The sequence below is a fragment of the Bos indicus x Bos taurus genome, chromosome 11 (genome assembly GCF_003369695.1).
Source record: "Bos indicus x Bos taurus breed Angus x Brahman F1 hybrid chromosome 11, Bos_hybrid_MaternalHap_v2.0, whole genome shotgun sequence".
Lineage (NCBI taxonomy): Eukaryota > Metazoa > Chordata > Mammalia > Artiodactyla > Bovidae > Bos > Bos indicus x Bos taurus.
The window spans coordinates 1,650,465-1,669,897 of NC_040086.1; the positions used below are offsets into that span (position 1 = coordinate 1,650,465).

Here is a 19,433-nt window from a genome sequence, read left to right on the forward strand (position 1 = left end):
GAAGGGAATGGCAACTCACTCCAGTATTCTTGCTTAGAGAATTCCATGGACAGAGGAGCCATGGGATCGCAAGAGTCCGACGCGACTGACTAAGCGACTAACACAAGATTAGTTTAGCAAAACTGGTGCGTGCAGGCTCAGTCGCTTCAGTCGTGTCCGACTCTTTCCGATCCTATGGACTGTAGCCCGCCAGGCTCCTCCATGGGATTCTCTAGGAAAGAATACTGGAGTGGGTTGCCGTACCCTCGTCCAGGAGATCTTCCCCACCCTGCTGGCTTCCGCATTGCTGGCGTGTTCTTTACCGCTGAGCCACTGGGGACTCCGAGCAACCCTGCAGGAATGTGGTAATACTGAGTATTATGGGACTTGTAGTTTCGGACGCAGCGGCACATTCTCCCGCACCTCCACCCCAATCCTTTGGGACGGGCTATGAAAAAGTGACTTGCTGGGCAGTGAACCTGAGCAGCGAGCTCCGGCCCTGCGGGTTGAAGGAGCCGCTTCAACAGAGGACCAACGCCACACTCTTCCAGAATCAGCTTCCCAGCGGGCTGCAGGGCGCCGAGGCGGACGCGTAGTGATGGCGTCACGTCCCGGTGCAGCCGCCATGGTTTCCCTGGCGACCGGTGTACTCTTCGCGCCTAGGCGACGGAGATGCTGGCGAGGCGGCAGCGCGACCCACTCCAGTCCTTGCAGCGCCGCAATCAGGAGCTGAAGCAACAGGTACCGTCTGGTGAGATACCTGGGCTCTGGCGGAGGGCGAGCTCTGGGGCGCACCCTAACTCTGAGAGTCAACCCCAACGCAACCTTTCCAAGTTGTAACCGCCCCCACCCGCAACGTCCCGGGACCAAACCCTGATTCTACCCCCTCACGCTCCCAAACCAACCCCGGGGAGGCTAGAAAATGGGGTGCTCGACTAAGTGCTGTCCTCCTCTCCCTCCACCCCACCTAACAGCTCCATCTGCAACCTAACAACTCTTCTATCCTATCTCACCTCCAAATCTAAACGAATAATAACATTCCAACCATCTCTGCATTCAACATCACTTTCCTCCATTCTCCATGCTTCCTTTCCTTTATCTCTCATTCAGTGGAGGCTCTTGAGTGTTTTTACTTCCCATGAAGCCAAGCCAAATATGCATCAAGGAATAATATATAAGAAAAATAATTCAGTTCAGTTCAGTCGCTCAGTTGTGCCCGACTCTTTGCGACCCCATGAATCGCAGCACGCCAGGCCTCCCTGTCCATCACCAACTCCGGGAGTTCACTCAGACTCACGGCCATCGAGTCAGTGATGCAATCCAGCCATCTCATCCTCTGTCGTCCCCTTCTCCTCTTGACCCCAATCCCTCCCAACATCAGAGTCTTTTCCAATGAGTCAGCTCTTCGCATGAGGTGGCCAAAGTACTGGAGTTTCAGCTTTAGCATTATTCCTTCCAAAGAAATCCCAGGGCTGATCACCTTCAGAATGGACTGGTTGGATCTCCTTGCAGTCCGAGGGACTCTCAAGAGTCTTCTGCAACACCACAGTTCAAAAGCATCAATTCTTCGGCGCTCAGCTTTCTTCATAGACCAACTCTCACATCCATACATGACCACTGGAAAAACCATAGCCTTGACTAGACGGACCTTTGTTGGCAAAGTAGTGTCTCTGCTTTTGAATATGCTATCTAGGTTGGTCATAACTTTCCTTCCAAGGAGTAAGCGTCTTTTAATTTCATGGCTGCAATCACCATCTGCAGTGATTTTGGAGCCCCCCAAAAGAAAGCCTGACACTGTTTCCACTGTTTCCCCATCTATTTCCCATGAAGTGATGGGACCAGATGCCATGATCTTCGTTTCTGAATGTTGAGTTTTAAGCCAACTTTTTCACTCTCGTCTTTCACTTTCATCAGGAGGCTTTTTAGTTCCTCTTCACTTTCTGCCATAAGGGTGGTGTCATCTGCATACCTGAGGTTATTGATATTTCTCCTGGCAATCTTGATTCAAGCTTGTGCTTCTTCCAGCCCAGCATTTCTCATGATGTACTCTGCATATAAGTTAAATAAGCAGGGTGACAATATACAGCCTTGATGTACTCCTTTTCCTATTTGGAACCAGTCTGTTGTTCCATGTCCAGTTCTAACTGTTGCTTCCTGACCTGAATATAGGTTTCTCAAGAGGCAGGTCAAGTGTCTGGTATTCCCATCTCTTTCAGAATTTTCCACAGTTTGTTGTGATCCACACAGTCAAAGGCTTTGGCATAGTCAATAAAGCAGAAATAGATGTTTTTCTGGAACTCTCTTGCTTTTTCCATGATCCAGCAGATGTTGGCAATTTGATCTCTGGTTCCTCTGCCTTTTCTAAAACCAGCTTGAACATCTGGAAGTTCACGGTTCACATATTGCTGAAGCCTGGCTTGGAGAATTTTGAGCATTACTTTACTAGCGTGTGAGATGAGTGCAGTTGTGCGGTAGTTTGAGCATTCTTTGGCATTGCCTTTCTTTGGGATTGGAATGAAAACTGACCTTTTCCAGTCCTGTGGCCACTGCTGAGTTTTCCAAATTTGCTGGCATATTGAGTACAGCCCTTCACAGCATCATCTTCCAGGATTTGAAATAGCTCAATTGGAATTCCATCACCTCCACTAGCTTTGTTTGTAGTGACGCTTTCTAAGGCCCACTTGACTTCACATTCCAGGATGTCTGGCTCTAGGTAAGTGATCACACCATCGTGATTATCTTGGTCGTGAAGATCAAAGCCTTCCTCAGTGATCAATGCAAAGAAATAGAGGAAAACAACAGAATGGGAATGACTAGAGATCTCTTCAAGAAAATTAGAGATACCAAGGGAACATTTCATGCAAAGATGGGCTCAATAAAGGACAGAAATAGTATGGACCTAACAGAAGCAGAAGATATTAAGAAGAGGTGGCAGGAATACACAGAAGAAAAATATTAAGACCTGACAAATGAGCAAAGGACATGAACTGAAGAAGAAATACTGGTCACATAAACATGAGAAAAGTTGACTTCTAAGATAAGCAATTGCAAAGGAAATAAGATACCACAAACACTTAAAAAATCTTGATGCTCAGTACTGGGGAGGCTGTGATGAAACAGGCACTTTTACTGCCCCAGGGTATAAGGCACAGCATTTCTGGAAAGCACCTTGACAAGATGTAGAAGATATTTATGCTCCTAGGCTGTGTAATTGCATTTCCAGGAGGAAGCACAAGCTGGAATCAAGATTTCTGGGAGAAATATCCATAATCTCAGATATGCAGATGACACCACCCTTATGGCAGACAGTGAAGAACTAAAGAGCCTCTTGATGAAAGTGAAAGAGGAGAGCGAAAAAGTTGGCTTAAAGCTCAACATTCAGAAAACTAAGATCATGGCATCTGGTCCCATCACTTGATGGCAGATAGATGGGAAAACAGTGGAAACAGTGGCTGACTTTATTTTTCTGGGCTCCAAAATCACTGCAGATGGTGACTGCAAGCCATGAAATTAAAAGACGCCTACTCCTTGGAAGGAAAGTTATGACCAACCTGCTGCTGCTGCTGCTAAGTCGATTCAGTCGTGTCCGACTCTGTGCGACCCCATAGACGGCAGCCCATCAGGCTCCCCCGTCCCTGGGATTCTCCAGGCAAGAACACTGACCAACCTAGACAGCATATTAAAAAGCATAGACATTACTTTGCCAACAAAGGTCCATCTAATCAAGGCTATGGTTTTTCCAGTGGTCATGTATGGATGTGAGAGTTGGACTGTGAAGAAGGCTGATCGCAGAAGAATTGATGCTTTTGAACTGTGGTGTTGGAGAAGACTCTTGAGAGTCCCTTGGACTGCAAGGAGATCCAACCAGTCCATCCTAAAGGAGATCAGTCCTGGGTGTTCATTGGAAGGACTGATGTTGAAGCTGAAACTCCAATACTTTGGCCACCTGATGCGAAGAGCTGAGTCATTTAAAAGACCCTGATGCTGGGAAAGATTGAGAGCAGGAGGAGAAGGGGATGACAGAGGATAATACGGTTGGATGGCATCATCGACTCGATGGACATAGGTTTGGGTGGACTCCGGGAGTTGGTGATGGACAGGGAGGCCTGGCGTGCTGCAGTTCATGGGATCGCAAAGAGTCAGACATGACTGAGTGACTGAACTGATCTGTTAATATTACCAAGTATTATTTCCACTAAATAAAATGATTTTATAATCTTTAGCAGACAAAAGACGGAGAAGGCAGTGGCACCCCACTCCAGTACTCTTGCCTGGAAAATCCCATGGAGGGAGGAGCCTGGTAGGCTGCAGTCCATGGGGTCGCTGTGGGTCAGACACGACTGAGCGACTTCACTTTCACTTTTGACTTTCATGCATTGGAGAAGGAAATGGCAACCCACTCCAGTGTTCTTGGCTTGAGAATCCCAGGGACGGGGGAGCGGGGTGGGCTGCCGTCTATGGGGTCGCACAGAGTTGGACACAACTGAAGCGACTTAGCAGCAGCAGCAGCAAAGGATGTACTGAATGCTCATATTTTATCCAGTTTTGGATTTTCATTTAAAAAGTGCAAAAGATTGGGTGGATAAATATTTCTTAAGGAACTCTATTGGAATTATAGTGGTACAACAAAATAGAATACTCTTCTGGTGGAAATAAAAATAAAAGCTGATGAGACACTGACTTAAGCTGAGCTTTGGCCAGATGCTTTGTATTGTATTGAATTTTAAATTTAGTGGGATATTAACAGAACCAGGAAAAGTTGTAGAAGGAAGCCACAACAATTGTTACTGATACAAAGATGAAACAAAACAATCACCAGGGTTATTGAAGCTGGAACCCAGTTGGCTCCTGAGCCTTTTGATACCCTGTGTGTCTGGGAAGGGCTCTGTGATATTGTGGGGTCCTTCTTCCCTGGCCCCATAAAGGATGTGCTGCTGCTCATGCTCAGTTGTGTCTGACTTTTCGGGATCCCATGGACTGTAGCCCACCAGGCTCCTCTGTCCATGGAATTCTCCAGGCAAGAATACTAGAGTGTTTTGCCATTTCCTTCTCCAGAGGATCTTCCCAACCCAGGGATTGAACCCACGTCTCCTACATTGGCAGGCAGATTCTTTACTGTCTGAGCCACCAGGGAAGCCTCCACAGAGGACACGTGAAGCAAAAAATGGCACAGACTTCCACCCTGTTGTCCATGGGACAAGTTACGAAGGACCTGTCTGGGTTATGCCTGTGATGACTGACTGTCACCATGTATGTAAATGGTGTAAATAACAGATGCAGAATGGCAAGAGTAGAGAATTTTTATTTTTGTCAATCACTTTATCTTTTCCACATCTATAGAACCCAAAAGATGTATGTGCCTCTTTTGTGGGTATGTTGGGAAAGTTACAGGTAGTATATGGAAATTGCTAAGTCACAGTATAAGATATAAGAATGAGGATAAGAAAGAAAAAAACTTGTGGTTTATTCATACAGGGAGTATTACTCAGCAATAAGAAAGAATAAACTGACGATACACACAGCAGTGTATATGAAAGTATACTTCTGATATGGAAGTATCTCAGAAACACGAAATGATCACACAAAAGAGTACATTCTGGGAACTTTCTGGAGTAATAGTAATTTTCTGTAGGTTGGTAGGGGTTTGGATTACATGTCACTTGCCAGAACTTAGCAAATACAGTCTTAAGATGAAATGTGTATTTCATTGTACGTAAAATTCACACCAAATACTGAAGTCTAGTTAGTGATACCCATGATGTATTGTTTAAGGGAAAACATACTGATGATTGTAATTTTCTTTGTAATATGTAAAAAATTAGATGGGTTGATGAATAGATGGATCAAAAAAGTATAGTAAAATACTAATGGTCGAATCCAGGTGGTGGGTGTATGGATGTTCACTGTACGATTCTTTCAGCTTTACTGTGTGTTTCAAAGTGTTCATTATAAAATATTTGGGGAAAAATTAAAATTTTATGTCCTAAGGTTATATGCGAAGAGGAACTAAAAAGCCTCTTGATGGAAGTGAAAGTGGAGAGTGAAAAAGTTGGCTTAAAGCTCGACATTCAGAAAACAAAGATCATGGCATCCGGTCCCACCACTTCATGGGAAATAGATGGGGAAACAGTGGAAACAGTGTCAGACTTTATTTTTCTGGGCTCCAAAATCACTGCAGATGGTGACTGCAGCCATGAAATTAAAAGACGCTTACTCCTTGGAAGGAAAGTTATGACCAACCTAGATAGCATATTCAAAAGCAGAGACATTACTTTGCCAACAAACGTCCGTCTAGTAAATGCTATGGTTTTTCCTGTGGTCATTTATGGATGTGAGAGTTGGACTGTGAAGAAGGCTGAGCGCTGAAGAATTGATGCTTTTGAACTGTGGTGTTGCAGAAGACTCTTGAGAGTCCCTTGGACTGCAAGGAGATCCAACCAGTCCATTCTGAAGGCGATCAGCCCTGGGATTTCTTTGGAAGGAATGATGCTAAAGCTGAAACTCCAGTACTTTGGCCACCTCATGCAAAGAGTTGACTCATTGGAAAAGACTCTGATGCTGGGAGGGATTGGGGGCAGGAGGAGAAGGGGACGACAGAGGATGAGATGGCTGGATGGCATCACTGACTCGATGGCTGTGAGTCTGAGTGAACTCCGGGAGTTGGTGATGGACAGGGAGGCCTGGCGTGCTGCGATTCATGGGGTCGCAAAGAGTCGGACACGACTGAGCGACTGAACTGAACTGAACTGAAGGTTATATGGTATTTAACAACGTGATATTTTAGACAGTCTCCATTTATTGTAGGTCGATGGGTTGCTTTTTGAGAGTCGACTGAAAGGAGCTCTAGAAGCAAGTAAAAGGAGAGATATGTACCAAAGGTAAAGTATACTAAGTTATGTAAGCTTTGTAGAGGCTGTACTTAGATTTCAATGAGCAGTATTTATAGCATAGAAATTGAGGCACTATATTTTTTAAATTAATACAATTTCTGAAAAGACAGTAATAATAGGAAATAATATTGAGGTAAAAATGAATGAAATTTTCCAAAAGTATTTTGAAATATTTCTTACAGTTTTCTATGTCAACCAAGCCTAAATGTTGGAATAAGGTTAAATAGAGGATGACAAATGTTAAAAAGAAGTATCTTACATTTATTTTGTACTTTTGTACATACCAGACAGTGTGGTCCGCGTTATAAAAATTTTTTCTTAATTAACTTTCATAATAACATCTGAAAGTTGCTGAAAGTTAGTGAGCTACTCATTAATATAGATGAGAAAATTAAGGTTTACAGTGATTAATTAATATGTCTAATATTACTCAACTATAAAACATCAAAGTGGGAAGGCAATAAAAATGTTTTAAAGCCAACAAGAAATGCATAATTTATTTATTTATTGAAGTACAGTTGATTCATTAATATGATGTGTTAGTTTCTGGCGTAAGGCAAAGTGATTCAGTTATAAATATATATATATTCTTTTCAACTCTTTTCCGTTATAGTTTATCACAGGATATTGGATAGAGTTCCCTGTGCTGCACCATAGGACCTTGTTGTTTATCCATCTGCTATCTAATAGCTTTCATCTGCTAATCCCAAACTCCCAGTCCGCCCTCTCCTCCCCTCCCCGCTCTTGGCAGCCGCCAGTCTGCTGTCTTCGTTTGTGATTCTGCCTCTGTTTCCTAGAGAGGTTTATTTGTGTCATATTTTAGATTTTACCCGTAAGTGATACCACATCAGGCAGTGTTTGTCTTTCTCTTTCTGACTTACCTCAGTTACTGTGATAATCCAGGGCCGTACATGTTGCTGCAAATGGCCTTCTTTTATTCTTTTGAGCGGCTGAGTCGTATTTCGTTATATTAACACGCGTGTGCCGCACCTGCTGTATCCAGTCACCTTTTAATGGATGTTTAGGTTGTGTCCACGTCTTGGCTGTTGCAGACAGTGCCGCTGTGAGCATGCGGTGTATCTTTCCGAGTTCGAGTTCTCTTCAGATGCATACCCAGGAGTAGGATTGCTGGATCAATAGGCCAGCTCTAATTTTAGTTTTTTTGAGGAACCTCCATACTGTTTTTCTCCGTGGCTTCACCAATGTATATTCCTACCAACAGTGTCGGAGGCTCCGCCTTTGCCCCACACCCTCTCCCGCGTTTGTTTTCTTACAGACTTTTTGATGATGCCCATTCCGACCCGTGTGAGGTGATACCTCATTGTATTTTTGATTTGCATTTCTCTAGTAATTAGCCATGTTGAGCATCTTTTCACGTGCCTGCGGGGGATCTGAGTGTCGTTTTTGGAGGAATGTCTGCTTATGTCTTCTGCCCAGTTTTTGACTGAGTGGTTGTGGTTTTGTTGCAGTTGTTGTTGTTGAGCTGTGTGAGCTGTGTGTATATTTTGGAAATTAAGCCCTTTTGGTCGCATTGTTTGCAAATATTTTCTCCCAGTTCATATGTTATCTTTTCATTTTGTTTATGGTTTCCTTTGCTGTGCAAAAGCTTATAAGTTTGATTGGGTTCCATTTGTTTATTTTTGCTTTTATTTTCTATTGCCTTGGTGTTATTAGACTGACCTAAGAAAACATTGGTATGGTTTATGTCAGAGAATGTTTTGCCTGTATTCTTTTCTAGGAGTTTTATGGTGTCGTGTCATATTTAAGTCTTTAAGCCATTTTGAGTTTATGTCTGTGTTTGGTGTGAGGGTGAGTTTCAACTTCATTGATTTACATGTGCTGTCCAGCTTTCCCAGCACCACTTGCTGAAGAGACTGTCTTTTCTTCATTGTATATTCTTGCCTTCTTTGTCAAAGGTTACTTGACTTCAGGTGTGTGGGTTTATGTCTCGGTTCTCTATTCTGTTGCATTGATCTCTGTCTTTGTGCCAGTACCATGCTGTTTTGATTATTGTAGTTTTGTACTATTGTCTGAAATCTGGGAGGGCTATGCCTCTATCTTTGTTCTTTTTCCTCAGGGTTGCTTTGGCAATTGTGGTTCTGTATAAATTTTAAGATTATTGGTTCTAGTTCTGTGAAAAATACCATGGGTAATTTGATAGGGATTACATGAAATCTGTAGATTGCTTTGGATAGTATGGCCATTTTAATAATAATAATCCTTCCAATTCAAGAACCTGGAATTTCCAGGTGGCTCAGTGGTAAAGAATCCACCTGCCAGTGCAGGAGTCACAGGAGACGCAGATTCCATCCTTGGGTCAGGAAGGTCCCCTGGAAGAAGAAATGGCAACCCACTCTGGTGTTTTTGCTGAAAAAATCTCATGGGTCCTGGCAGGCTACAGTCCATGGGGTTGCAAAGAGTTGGGCATAACTGAGCAGCCAAGCGTGCACACACTCCAAGAACATGGATCATCTTCCCATTTCTCTGAATTATCTTTAGTTTCCTTTATCATTGTTTTATAGTTCTTGGCATATGTCTTTCACCTCCTTAGTCATTTATTCCTAAATATTTTATTTTTTTAATTTTATTGAAGTATAGTTGATTTACACTGTTGTGTTCATTTCTTCTCACAGCAAAGTGACTCAGTGTCACACACACACACACACACACACACACACACTCTTTTTCACATTCTTTTCTGTTACAGTCTGCCACCGGGCATTGACTGCAGCTCTCTGTGCTGTACAGTAGAACCTTATTGTTCATCCATCCTATGTATAATAGTTTGCCTCTGCTGATCCCAAACCCCCAGTCCTTCCCTCCCCTCATCCCTTGTCAACCACAAGTCTGTTTTCTATATCTGTGAGTCTGTTTCTGTATCATAGATATGTTGACTTGTATTGTAGATTACACAAAGAGTATTTTATTTTATTTTTTGATGCAATTTTTAAAGGAATTATTTATTATTTTTACTTTCTGATATTTCATTTTTAGGATAAAGAAATGCAACCAATTTCTGCCTGTGAATCTTGTATCCTGCTACCTTGCTGAATTTATCAGTTATAGTTTTTGTGTGGAGTCTTTAGAGTTTTCTATATATAGTATCATGTAATTTGCATACTCTTCTCTTCCAAGTTGAATACCTTTTATTTCTTTTTATTACCTGATTGCTATGACTAGGACTTCCAGTACTATGTTGGAGTGGTGAGAGTGGGCATCCTTGTCTTGTTCCAGATTTTAGCAGGATGGCTTTCAGCTTTTCAGCGTTGAGTATTATATTGGCTATGGGTTTGTCATAAGTAGCTTTTATTATGTTGAGATATGTTCCCTCTACACCTGCTTTGGTAAACTTTTATAATGAATGGATGTTGAATTTTATCAAATGCTTTTTCTGCATTTGTTGAGATGATCACATAGTTTTTGTCTCTTCTTTCTTTGATGAGGCGTATCATATTGTCTTCTGGGCTGAATCGTGGGTTTATGGAATTTTAGAGCTATGGAAGCAGTTAAAAGTCCAGTGCTTTCCTTATTTTAGAATTAGGAGACTGAAGCCCAGAGTCACTTGTCTTCTGAGTTTTGATTATCATACCTCATACCCTAGATCTTGCTGTGAGGATCACCCAAGCTAATGAGTGGAAAGACACTTACATATGAGTTTTTAAACATCATTCATACAATAGAAATTTCCTTGCCTGCTTAAAGACTGAACATATGATTTTATAAAATAGCTTTTTTGGTTATGACAATTAAAAAATCAACATTTTTCTTTCTTTTTGAAAATTTAGATGTATCCAATTAAAACAGGCAATAGATGAAAATAAAAATGCTCTTCAAAAATTAAAAAAAGTAAGTATTATAGTTGATCACATTATTTTTTTTTAATATCTGTTTTTACCTGAATATTTTATTACGTGGGAGTTCCTACCCCTAGAGTGGGTAGGTTCCTGGGTTCATATAAGTGTTGAAGTGTGAACCAGGGCCCCAGATACTGATAAAAGTTCAGCTGTGATGAACTCACCCAGCACTGAGGACTCAGAAGAACTTGGAAGAAGCTCTTTTTATCATTGTGTTGTGTAAGTTTTATGTTTTACAGTTTAAAATTGTTTTCATTTTAATCACACTGTGGGGAAGTAGATTATCTGGCCCAGAGGGTACGAGGTAGAGAAGCTTCCTGAATCACAGCAGCTGTTCTGAGATCGGTGACTGCAGAAATGGGGGGAACTAGAAATTTCTCTTGGCAATTCCATCAGGATCTCCTCTTTTAATATGAGCCTGAACTTGAGCGAAGTGTTCAGGGCCAGAGACTCAGAGAACGTGTAGGGTGGGAGGCGTGTAGAGGTCGTCGCCTTGCCGGTGTGTGAGTCTCCTTTACTCAGACAGCACTTAGGGTGGAAGCCGCTCAGGAGTCGTCGCCCTGCCTGTGAGTGAGTCTCCTTTACTGCATTGGAGACAGGTGGTTTCTAAGCATCTCTTCCAAATTTCTCCAGTGATGAGAAACTGTAATTCAGGAGACTGACCGACCCTAAATTGGAACACCTAACTACTGGGGCTTGCAAAGGTGAAGCAGTTTTCCCAGTGTCTCACTGCCAGGAGGCGACTGAGCCTGGACTTGGCACCTGTCCTTTTAACTCCAAAGCCAGTCCTCCGTCTGGAACTGTCCCTTACTGGCTGTAGAGGGTCTGCAATACCTAGCAACAAAACAACACAAAAATAATTGGAGGCATAACTTTATTATGCCATTTGATTCACGTTCCAGCATAATCTACATTTCTTTTAAACTTATTTATCTAAGGTAGGCATAGTCTCATATTGATATTTGCTTTGTCTTATATCACTTATTGGAGTTTTTTTTTTCTATTACAATAAATGTAATAAAAACGGAATTTTTTTTTTTTTTTAGTGAAGTAGACTTATATTCTCTCATAGGCTGATGAACCTGCACCTGTGGGCAATTATTATCAGAAGAAAGAAGAGGAGCACAATCTTTTGGATAAGCTTACCCACCAACTGCAGGAGCTTGCTGTGTCCATAAGCAGAGAAAATGTCACTGAGTATGCTCCCTTCCTTTCTTTCTTCCTTTCAAATATTATATCACCAACAGTTTAAATGTTTTATTCTATTAAGTTGCATATAGATAAAACTGTAACAGTATCATCTGTCAACAGTTACTTATTGTATATAGAAGAAAGTGTGAACTTCCAGGAGAGGTGTAAAGCAGTAGAAGCCATAATCTCTCAGGTAATTCATAAGCTAGTTGGGGGAGCAAAACAGAGATGTGAAAAGCTCAATAAACAGACGTTAGAAAGTAAGGGTCATGCCTTTAATGTCAGGGTTGATGTGTAAAAACAGAATTATCTGAATTATCTATTTGCTTATTTCTTCCTTTTATAAATATTCTTTTAAAAATGGAAGCAGAAACATGCATTTGGAAAGAAAACTTGACGGTGTAAACAAACTCAATTCATAGGGAGATAAAAAGGGAAAAGTCAACTATTTAGACTCTTCAAATGCTGTTCCCATACTTTTACACTATATTCTGGGGGAAAAAACACTAAAGAATATATTATTAGAAGGTTTCTAGAATTTCCATTGATTTCCAGTACTGAGAATGACTAAGTGGCTGGCATTGGACTTAACCTTCCTACCAAAAAAATGCTGCGGAATCTGGACAAAATGTACAAAATGGCTGTCTGAACTCACTGAACATCCGCTGAGCAGGGCTGATATCCTTAATACAGGGAGACATAAGAGGTGACTCCTGTATTCACCCAGACCCTCTCCCTGGCGATAGTTTATGGGCTGTGTGTGATGCAGGAAGGTACATCCCAGACAGGGAGCAGCAGTCTCTCTGGGCTCCAGAGATCAAATTCTGGAGTTGCTGGGACCTTGTGATCCAGTGGTTAAGACTTTACCTTCCAATGCAGGGAGCTGAGATCCCACATGCCTTGGGGCAAAAACCCCAAAACATAAAACATAAACAGTATTGTAACAGTTTCAATAAAGACTTTAAAAATGATCCACATAAACAAAGAAAAGGTCTTAAAAGTTCTGGAGTTGCTGAGACTCCTGGGACATGTAGGGAGAGGGAGAAGACTTGCAGCGAGACAACTCCAGAAGTCTGAGGGGGCTCCTGGGCTACACAGAGCTTGAATCCAGAAGGCCTGGCAGAAAGCACCTGCTGGGAGACTGAGAGCTTAAAAGATTCTGGAGGTCACAGAATCCTGGAAAAATGTTGGGGTTTATACCCAGCTAGTGTTCTTGCCTGGAGAATCCCAGGGACGGGGGAGCCTGGTGGGCTGCCGTGTATGGGGTCGCACAGAGTCGGACACGACTGAAGTGACTTAGCAGCAGCAGAGTAGAGAGACCTTGGTGAATGCTTCATGCATCTGGCTAGAGAGCACGTAAGACCCATGTGTAGGAGTAAGGAGTACAGAGTACACCCTAATATTCAAAACTGTGATCTTGGAATACAGACAAAACTGAAGGAAATCTTTCCCAACAAAACCTAAAACCAGACCTTAATAGGAAAAAGATAACAGGACAAAATTCACTACTCATTAAAGGATGACAACATAGTTCAGAGTCTCTAAATATATCGTCCACAATGTGCAGTAATTATTAAAAATAATAACTAGAGATGCAAAAAAAGTACTGGAAAATAAATAATAGATAATTAAGCAGTGACAGTCAATAAAAACAGACCCAGATCCGAACTAGGTAGTGTAGAGTAATCTGACTGGGATTTTTAAACAATATGATTAATATGTTAAAGAAAATAGAAGAAAAGATGGATGAAATGGGGGAAAAAAAAGAATATTTTAAGAGAATTCAAGTGTAGAAAATAATCAAACGAACATTCTACAACTGTAAAATATAATACCTGATAGAATAATGGCTGAGAGCTTTCTGATTCAATATATAGCTTCAAAAAGGTAGAAAATGTCTTATAATAAAGAGAAAAAATAATCAGTGGAAACCTAGGTGACCCAGATGTGAAAATTAGCACATCAGAACTATCAAAGAACTATGTTCAGTGTGTTAAGGAATATGTTGGAGAGATAGGCAGATTGGTTGATGAGAGAGGATCTTAAGGAGAGAAATGAAAACTAATACAGACCAACATGGAAACTCTGAACCTAAAAAACACAGTATATAATTTTTTTTTAACTTGGTGGTTTGACAGATAGCTAGATACAGTAGAGGAAAAGATTAGCAAACCCAAACACTGAGCAATGAAAAACTCTCAAACTCGTGCACAAAAAGGAAAAAAGAATGGGAAGAACGGAACACAGGAATGGTTAAGGACATGGCCAAAAGCTGCAACCCATGTGCAGCTGAAGTCCCAGAAGGGGCGGGGAGAGAGGATGGGGCACAGGAAATCTGTAAATAAAATTTTAGTTGAGAATTTTTTTTAAATTATTGATTCAGTGATCCAAGAACCTCAGACAACCCCAAACAATAAATATATAGAAAGTACACATAGGTGTGTCAGTGAAACTGCTGAAAAGTAAACATAATGGAAAATCATAAAAGCAGCCAGGGAAATAAACATGTACAGGCAAACAATTCAAATTAAAGTTGACATCTTGTGAGGAAAAAATACAGGTCAGAGGATAATGCAGGGATATCATAAAAGAATTGAAAGGAAAAAAAAATCTGTCAACCCAGAATTCTGTGTAGAGCAAAAGTATCTTTTAGAAATTAAAGTGGAAGAAGACATTTTCAGACAAACAAAAGCTGAGGAAATCTGTCAGACAAGAACTGAGGAATTTGCTATAGAAAGTTCTTCAGGCTAGAAGGAAATAATCCCATGTGAAAACTTGGATCGGCAAAAAGGAGTGAAAAGCCCTGGTATGTGGGTAAACAGAAAAGACTATTTTTCTTCTCTAAATGTCTTTTTAAAAAACACTTGATTGTGTAAAGCAAAATGTAAATTTGAGAATTGATAATATACAGTCAGTTTTCATTATTTGCAGTAGTTATACCCCACAAAATTGCTGCAGACCCTGAATAGTGAATACTGCCCTGTAGCTTCTAGGAGAAGCTAGGTTCCTATGAAGCAGTGAACAAAATGTTTTTTGTCAACTGAGTAATATACCTCCTTGTATTCTGTGTATTTCGGTGTAAAGATACCTTATTTAATATGTATTATTGATTCATTAATATTGAACTCAGCCAACAGCGTTGTAATTTATGCCTGAAGAAATCTAATAATAACACACTAATTTTCTCCATTAGGCACATCACAGCTTTCTTCTGCTTGGGACCACTACATAGCATTTCAGCACTGTGTTTGGGGGCCATTTAAGATAGCATAAATGGGTTGCAAGTAAAAGATTGGAAAAAGATATTCCATGTCTACCCTAACCAAAACAAAGGTGATGCAGGTACAGTAATATCAGGTGAAATAGACTTTAAGGTCAAAACTAATTTAATAGATTAAGACATTTTATAGTAATAAAAGGACCGATTCACTAGGAAGAAATTACCCTTAATGTGTAGGTTCCTAATAGCTGCTTTACAACATAGAAAGCAAAAATTGCCAGCACTACAGGGAAGCTGACAATATAATCCACAAACCTTAACCCCCTAATTAAAAATGTATTTGTAGAACACTGTATCCCACTAGGTAATACATGTCTCTTCCAAGTGCATATACAACATTAACCAAAATGAATCATAATGGACCATAAAGCAACTGTCAACAAATGTCAAAGGATTGAAATCATGCAGCAATTTTGGTGACTTGGAATTACATTAAAACTCAATGACAATCCAAAACTAATACAATGGTGAATGTCAATTATATCTCAGTTAAAGAAAAAAAAACTCAAATGACAGAGAAATAAATAAAAATCTCCAAATGTTTGCAAATTAAATCACATACTTCTGGGACTTCCCTGGTAGCTCAGTGGTTAAGAATCTGCCGTGCAACACAGGGGATGTGGGATTAATTCCTGGTCAGGGAACTAAGGTTTCATATGTAACTACTGAGCTCCAGAGCCCATGTGCCTCAACAAAAGGTCCTGTGTAGCATGACAAAGTACTCCCTGTGCCTAAACTAAGACCCAGTACAGCCAAATAAATAGATAATTTAAAAAGAATCACATACTTCTATATAACATAAAGATCAAAAAAAATATTACAGTGGACAGCTAAATATTTTGAATGATAATCAAAATGCAGTTGTGGGCTGCCGCTAGAGCAGCGCTTAGAGGGGAATTCATGGCTCTCAGTGCAACAGTTAGAAAAGAAGAAAAGTTGAAAATCATCTACTAAAGTTTCCAACTGAAGAAGCCAGAAAAAGAACAGCAAATGAAACCCAAGGAAAATAGAAATAAGGAAATACTAAAAATAAGAGAGAAAACTGGATAATAAACTGACATATAGTAGATAAAATCAATAAGTGAAAAGTTAGTTCTTTAGAAAAAGTAATTAAATGAGTAAATTCCTAGCAAGACTGATCAAGAAAAGAGAAAGAGGGAAAACACTAGCAAAAAACAAGGATGAAAACTAACCACTCAGAGCCGACAGAAATTTGAAAGATACTGTGAAGATGCTATGAAAAACTTTATGCCGATAAATTTGAAAATACAGATGAAATAAGTTCCTTGAAAAATAAAATATACTCAAATTGACAGAAGATGAATAGAAAATCTTAATAATCCTACCGAAATGTCTACTAAAGAAGTTGAATGTATAATTAAAACCCTTTCCACAGAATAAATCCTCAGATTGTTTCACTGACACAAACTTCTGCAATGATTGAGTAAGACGTAGCACAAGTATTATGAAATCTTTCCAGAGACTAGAAAAAGAAACATTTCCAAATCATTTTATGAGCATTATGAAAAGTGAAAGTGTCAGTTGCTCAGTTGTGTCCAACTCTTTGTGACCCCTTGGACAGTAGCCCGTCAGGCTTCTCTGTCCATGGGATTTCCTAGGCAAGAATACTGGAGTGGGTAGCAATTCCTTTCTCCAGGAGATCTTCCTGACCCGGGGATCGAATCTGGGTCTCCCGCATCACAGGCAGATTTTTTACCATCTGAGCCACCAGGGAAGCTCAACATCAAGACATGATAAAAATATTATAAATATAAAGCCATATGAACAAATGCACAAACTCAATATAAAGTGTTAGCAAATAAAACCCAGGGCACATAAAAATGACAATACATCATGACTAAAAGTGAAAGAAAAGTCACTCAGGCGTGTCCAACTCTCTGCGACCCCGTGGACTGTAGCCCACCAGGCTCCTCTGTCCATGGGATTCTCCAGGCAAGAATACCGGAGTGGGTTGCCATTTCCTTCTCCAGGGGATCTTCCCGACCCAGGGATTGAACCCTGGTCTCCCACATTGCAGGCAGACGCTTTAACCTCTGAGCCACCAGGGAAGCCCACATCACAACTAAGTGGGATTCATTCTAGAATGCAAGGTTAATTCAGTGTTTACTTTTACTCATTTGGCTGTGTTGGGGCTTATTACAGCACTCAGGGAGCTCTGATCTTCCCTGTGGTGTGCTCTTAGTGCAGCATGTGATATCTATTAATAGTTCCCCCAACTGGGATCAAACCTCAGCACCCTGCATTGGGAACATCAGGCAAGTCCCTGCAAGATTAGATTAACATTGAAAAAATCAGTAATTGAAATTTACTGTATTAGCATAATAAAAAAGAGTCATTTGGCTAGTTTTATGGTTAGCACTGTCTATTTGCTTCAAAGTATTGTTAGTCACTCTCCTGTCCATTGTGTCCGTCTTGTCCAGACTCTTTGAGACCCCACGAACTGTATCCCACCAGGCTTCTCTGTCCATGGAATTCTCCAGGCAAGAATACTGGAGTGGTTGCCATGCCCTCCTCCAAGGGATCTTCCTGACCCAGGGATTGAACCCAAGTCTCCTATGTCTCCTGTACTGGCAAGCGGGTGGGTTCTTTACCACTGGTGCCACCTGGGAAACCCTGTCCTTTTCTACTTCGCCCAAAACTCTGTCTCCAGGATTCCATTTGGCACGGATACACAGAGAAGCTGAGCTTCAGGCTTCCTTAGTTTATACTATTTCATACCTCACTTTTAATAACCATCTTTGTGTTTAGCCTTTCTTTCAGTCTCCATGGAGCGTGATCATCTTTCTCAGAGCAGGTCAGATCACACCCTTCCCTGCCTTCATTTTTAGGGAGCACCTTCAAGATAAAGCTCACATGGGCTGCATTTTGCTCATCTCTTTTCCACCTCATCTCTTGCTCATTTCTCCCAGACCTCTTCCTACCATTCATGAGCTACCTGAGGTTCCCTCTTTTCCAGCCTTCTTCCTCCACTCTTTTCCCTACCTCTTTACCCACCCCGCCCTTTACCTGATTAATTTCAGCTCATCCATCAAGTCCTAATTCTGAGCCTTTCCTGATCTCCACCCGTGCAGTCTTGGTTGGGTGCCCATCTTGTGTATTTCCTTAGCACGCTGTGTTTACCTCTACTGCAGTATCTGTTGAACTATCTTGTAAGTATCCATCTGCTAGATTGCCTCATTGTTCTCCTGGAGGACAGAGGATTGTCTGATTTACCTTTGTTTCCACTGTGTCTGACATGGAAACTGACAGGTGACGTCATGAGTATCGTCACTGCCAACTTTTGTTGAGAACTTGCTGTGGTCAGACACCGTTGTAAACACTTGGCAAGTCTGTAACTCCTCTAGTCTTCATGAGGACCTTATGAAGCAGGTTCTGTTATTATCTCTACTTCACCAATGAGAAATGGAGAATCTAAAAGAAATGTACCTAAGACCAATCAGCGAAGAGGAGACAGAACCAGAACTTCATCTCAGAATCCATGCTCTAACCACTGTGCAATAACGCTCAAGCAGCATTTGCTGAATGGATGAATCCAGGACTTAAATTCAAGTCTCCTGGCCTCAAGACCAGCACTTGCTCCACCATGTCAATACATTCCTCAGATATTTTAACTCCTTCATTACTCTCAGGTCACGTATTCTTCGCTAGATGGTAAAACTGTTAGTTGTACTTGCCCTTTATTTATTTTTTTAATTTGCCTGTTATAGATATGGGCCAGTTCTGCTGTATGTAGAAGTTATACTTGATCTGTTCTTCTGCGTTACTTCTAGTGATCCTCATCAATTATTTTCTGCAGAACTGGGGCACTTGGTGAAAGAGAGGAAGAGGAGAACTCTGATGAAGAAGATGAGGAAGAAGACGACGACGAAGAAGAAAGTGAAGAAAGTGGGGGTGAGGACGAAGAAACAGAAGAGGAAGAGGAAGAGAAACAGGAAGGTGAATCTCAGCCAGAGGCCACGAGTGGAGAATACATTGCTCTTGGAGATTTTACGGCTCAGCAAGTGGGAGACCTGACATTTAAAGTAAGCAGAAACAAACCGGAAGCAAACCTAAGGATAAATTTGCATACCTAACAGAGCAAGAAGGCTACCTGTACATCTGGATTACAGAGTCCTGATACTCACTTTTTAAAGACTCAGTCTGTTTAAATAAAATAGGTGATAATTACCATTTACAAGCAGTAGTCGTAAAATTCTGTTATCAAAGTTACCTGCTAGT

At 41.0% G+C, this 19,433-nt stretch overlaps 1 protein-coding gene across 4 annotated transcripts in view; it reads left to right on the forward strand.

Moving 5' to 3' along the window:
* Nucleotides 1-565: 565 nt before the first annotated feature.
* Nucleotides 566-19,433, forward strand: part of NPHP1 (nephrocystin 1) — a 66,060-nt gene continuing 47,192 nt past the window's right edge. For 2 of the 4 annotated variants that reach the window (XM_027554533.1, XM_027554534.1), the window contains exons 1-5: nt 567-720; nt 6,784-6,857; nt 10,655-10,715; nt 11,796-11,920; nt 19,012-19,237. In XM_027554533.1, coding sequence (XP_027410334.1) covers nt 652-720; nt 6,784-6,857; nt 10,655-10,715; nt 11,796-11,920; nt 19,012-19,237 — 555 coding nt within the window. In that variant the 5' untranslated portion in view covers nt 567-651. Of the gene's footprint in view, nt 731-6,783; nt 6,858-10,654; nt 10,716-11,795; nt 11,921-19,011; nt 19,238-19,433 lie in introns of all 4 variants that reach the window. The other 2 variants (XM_027554535.1, XM_027554536.1) reach the window with 2 other exon arrangements.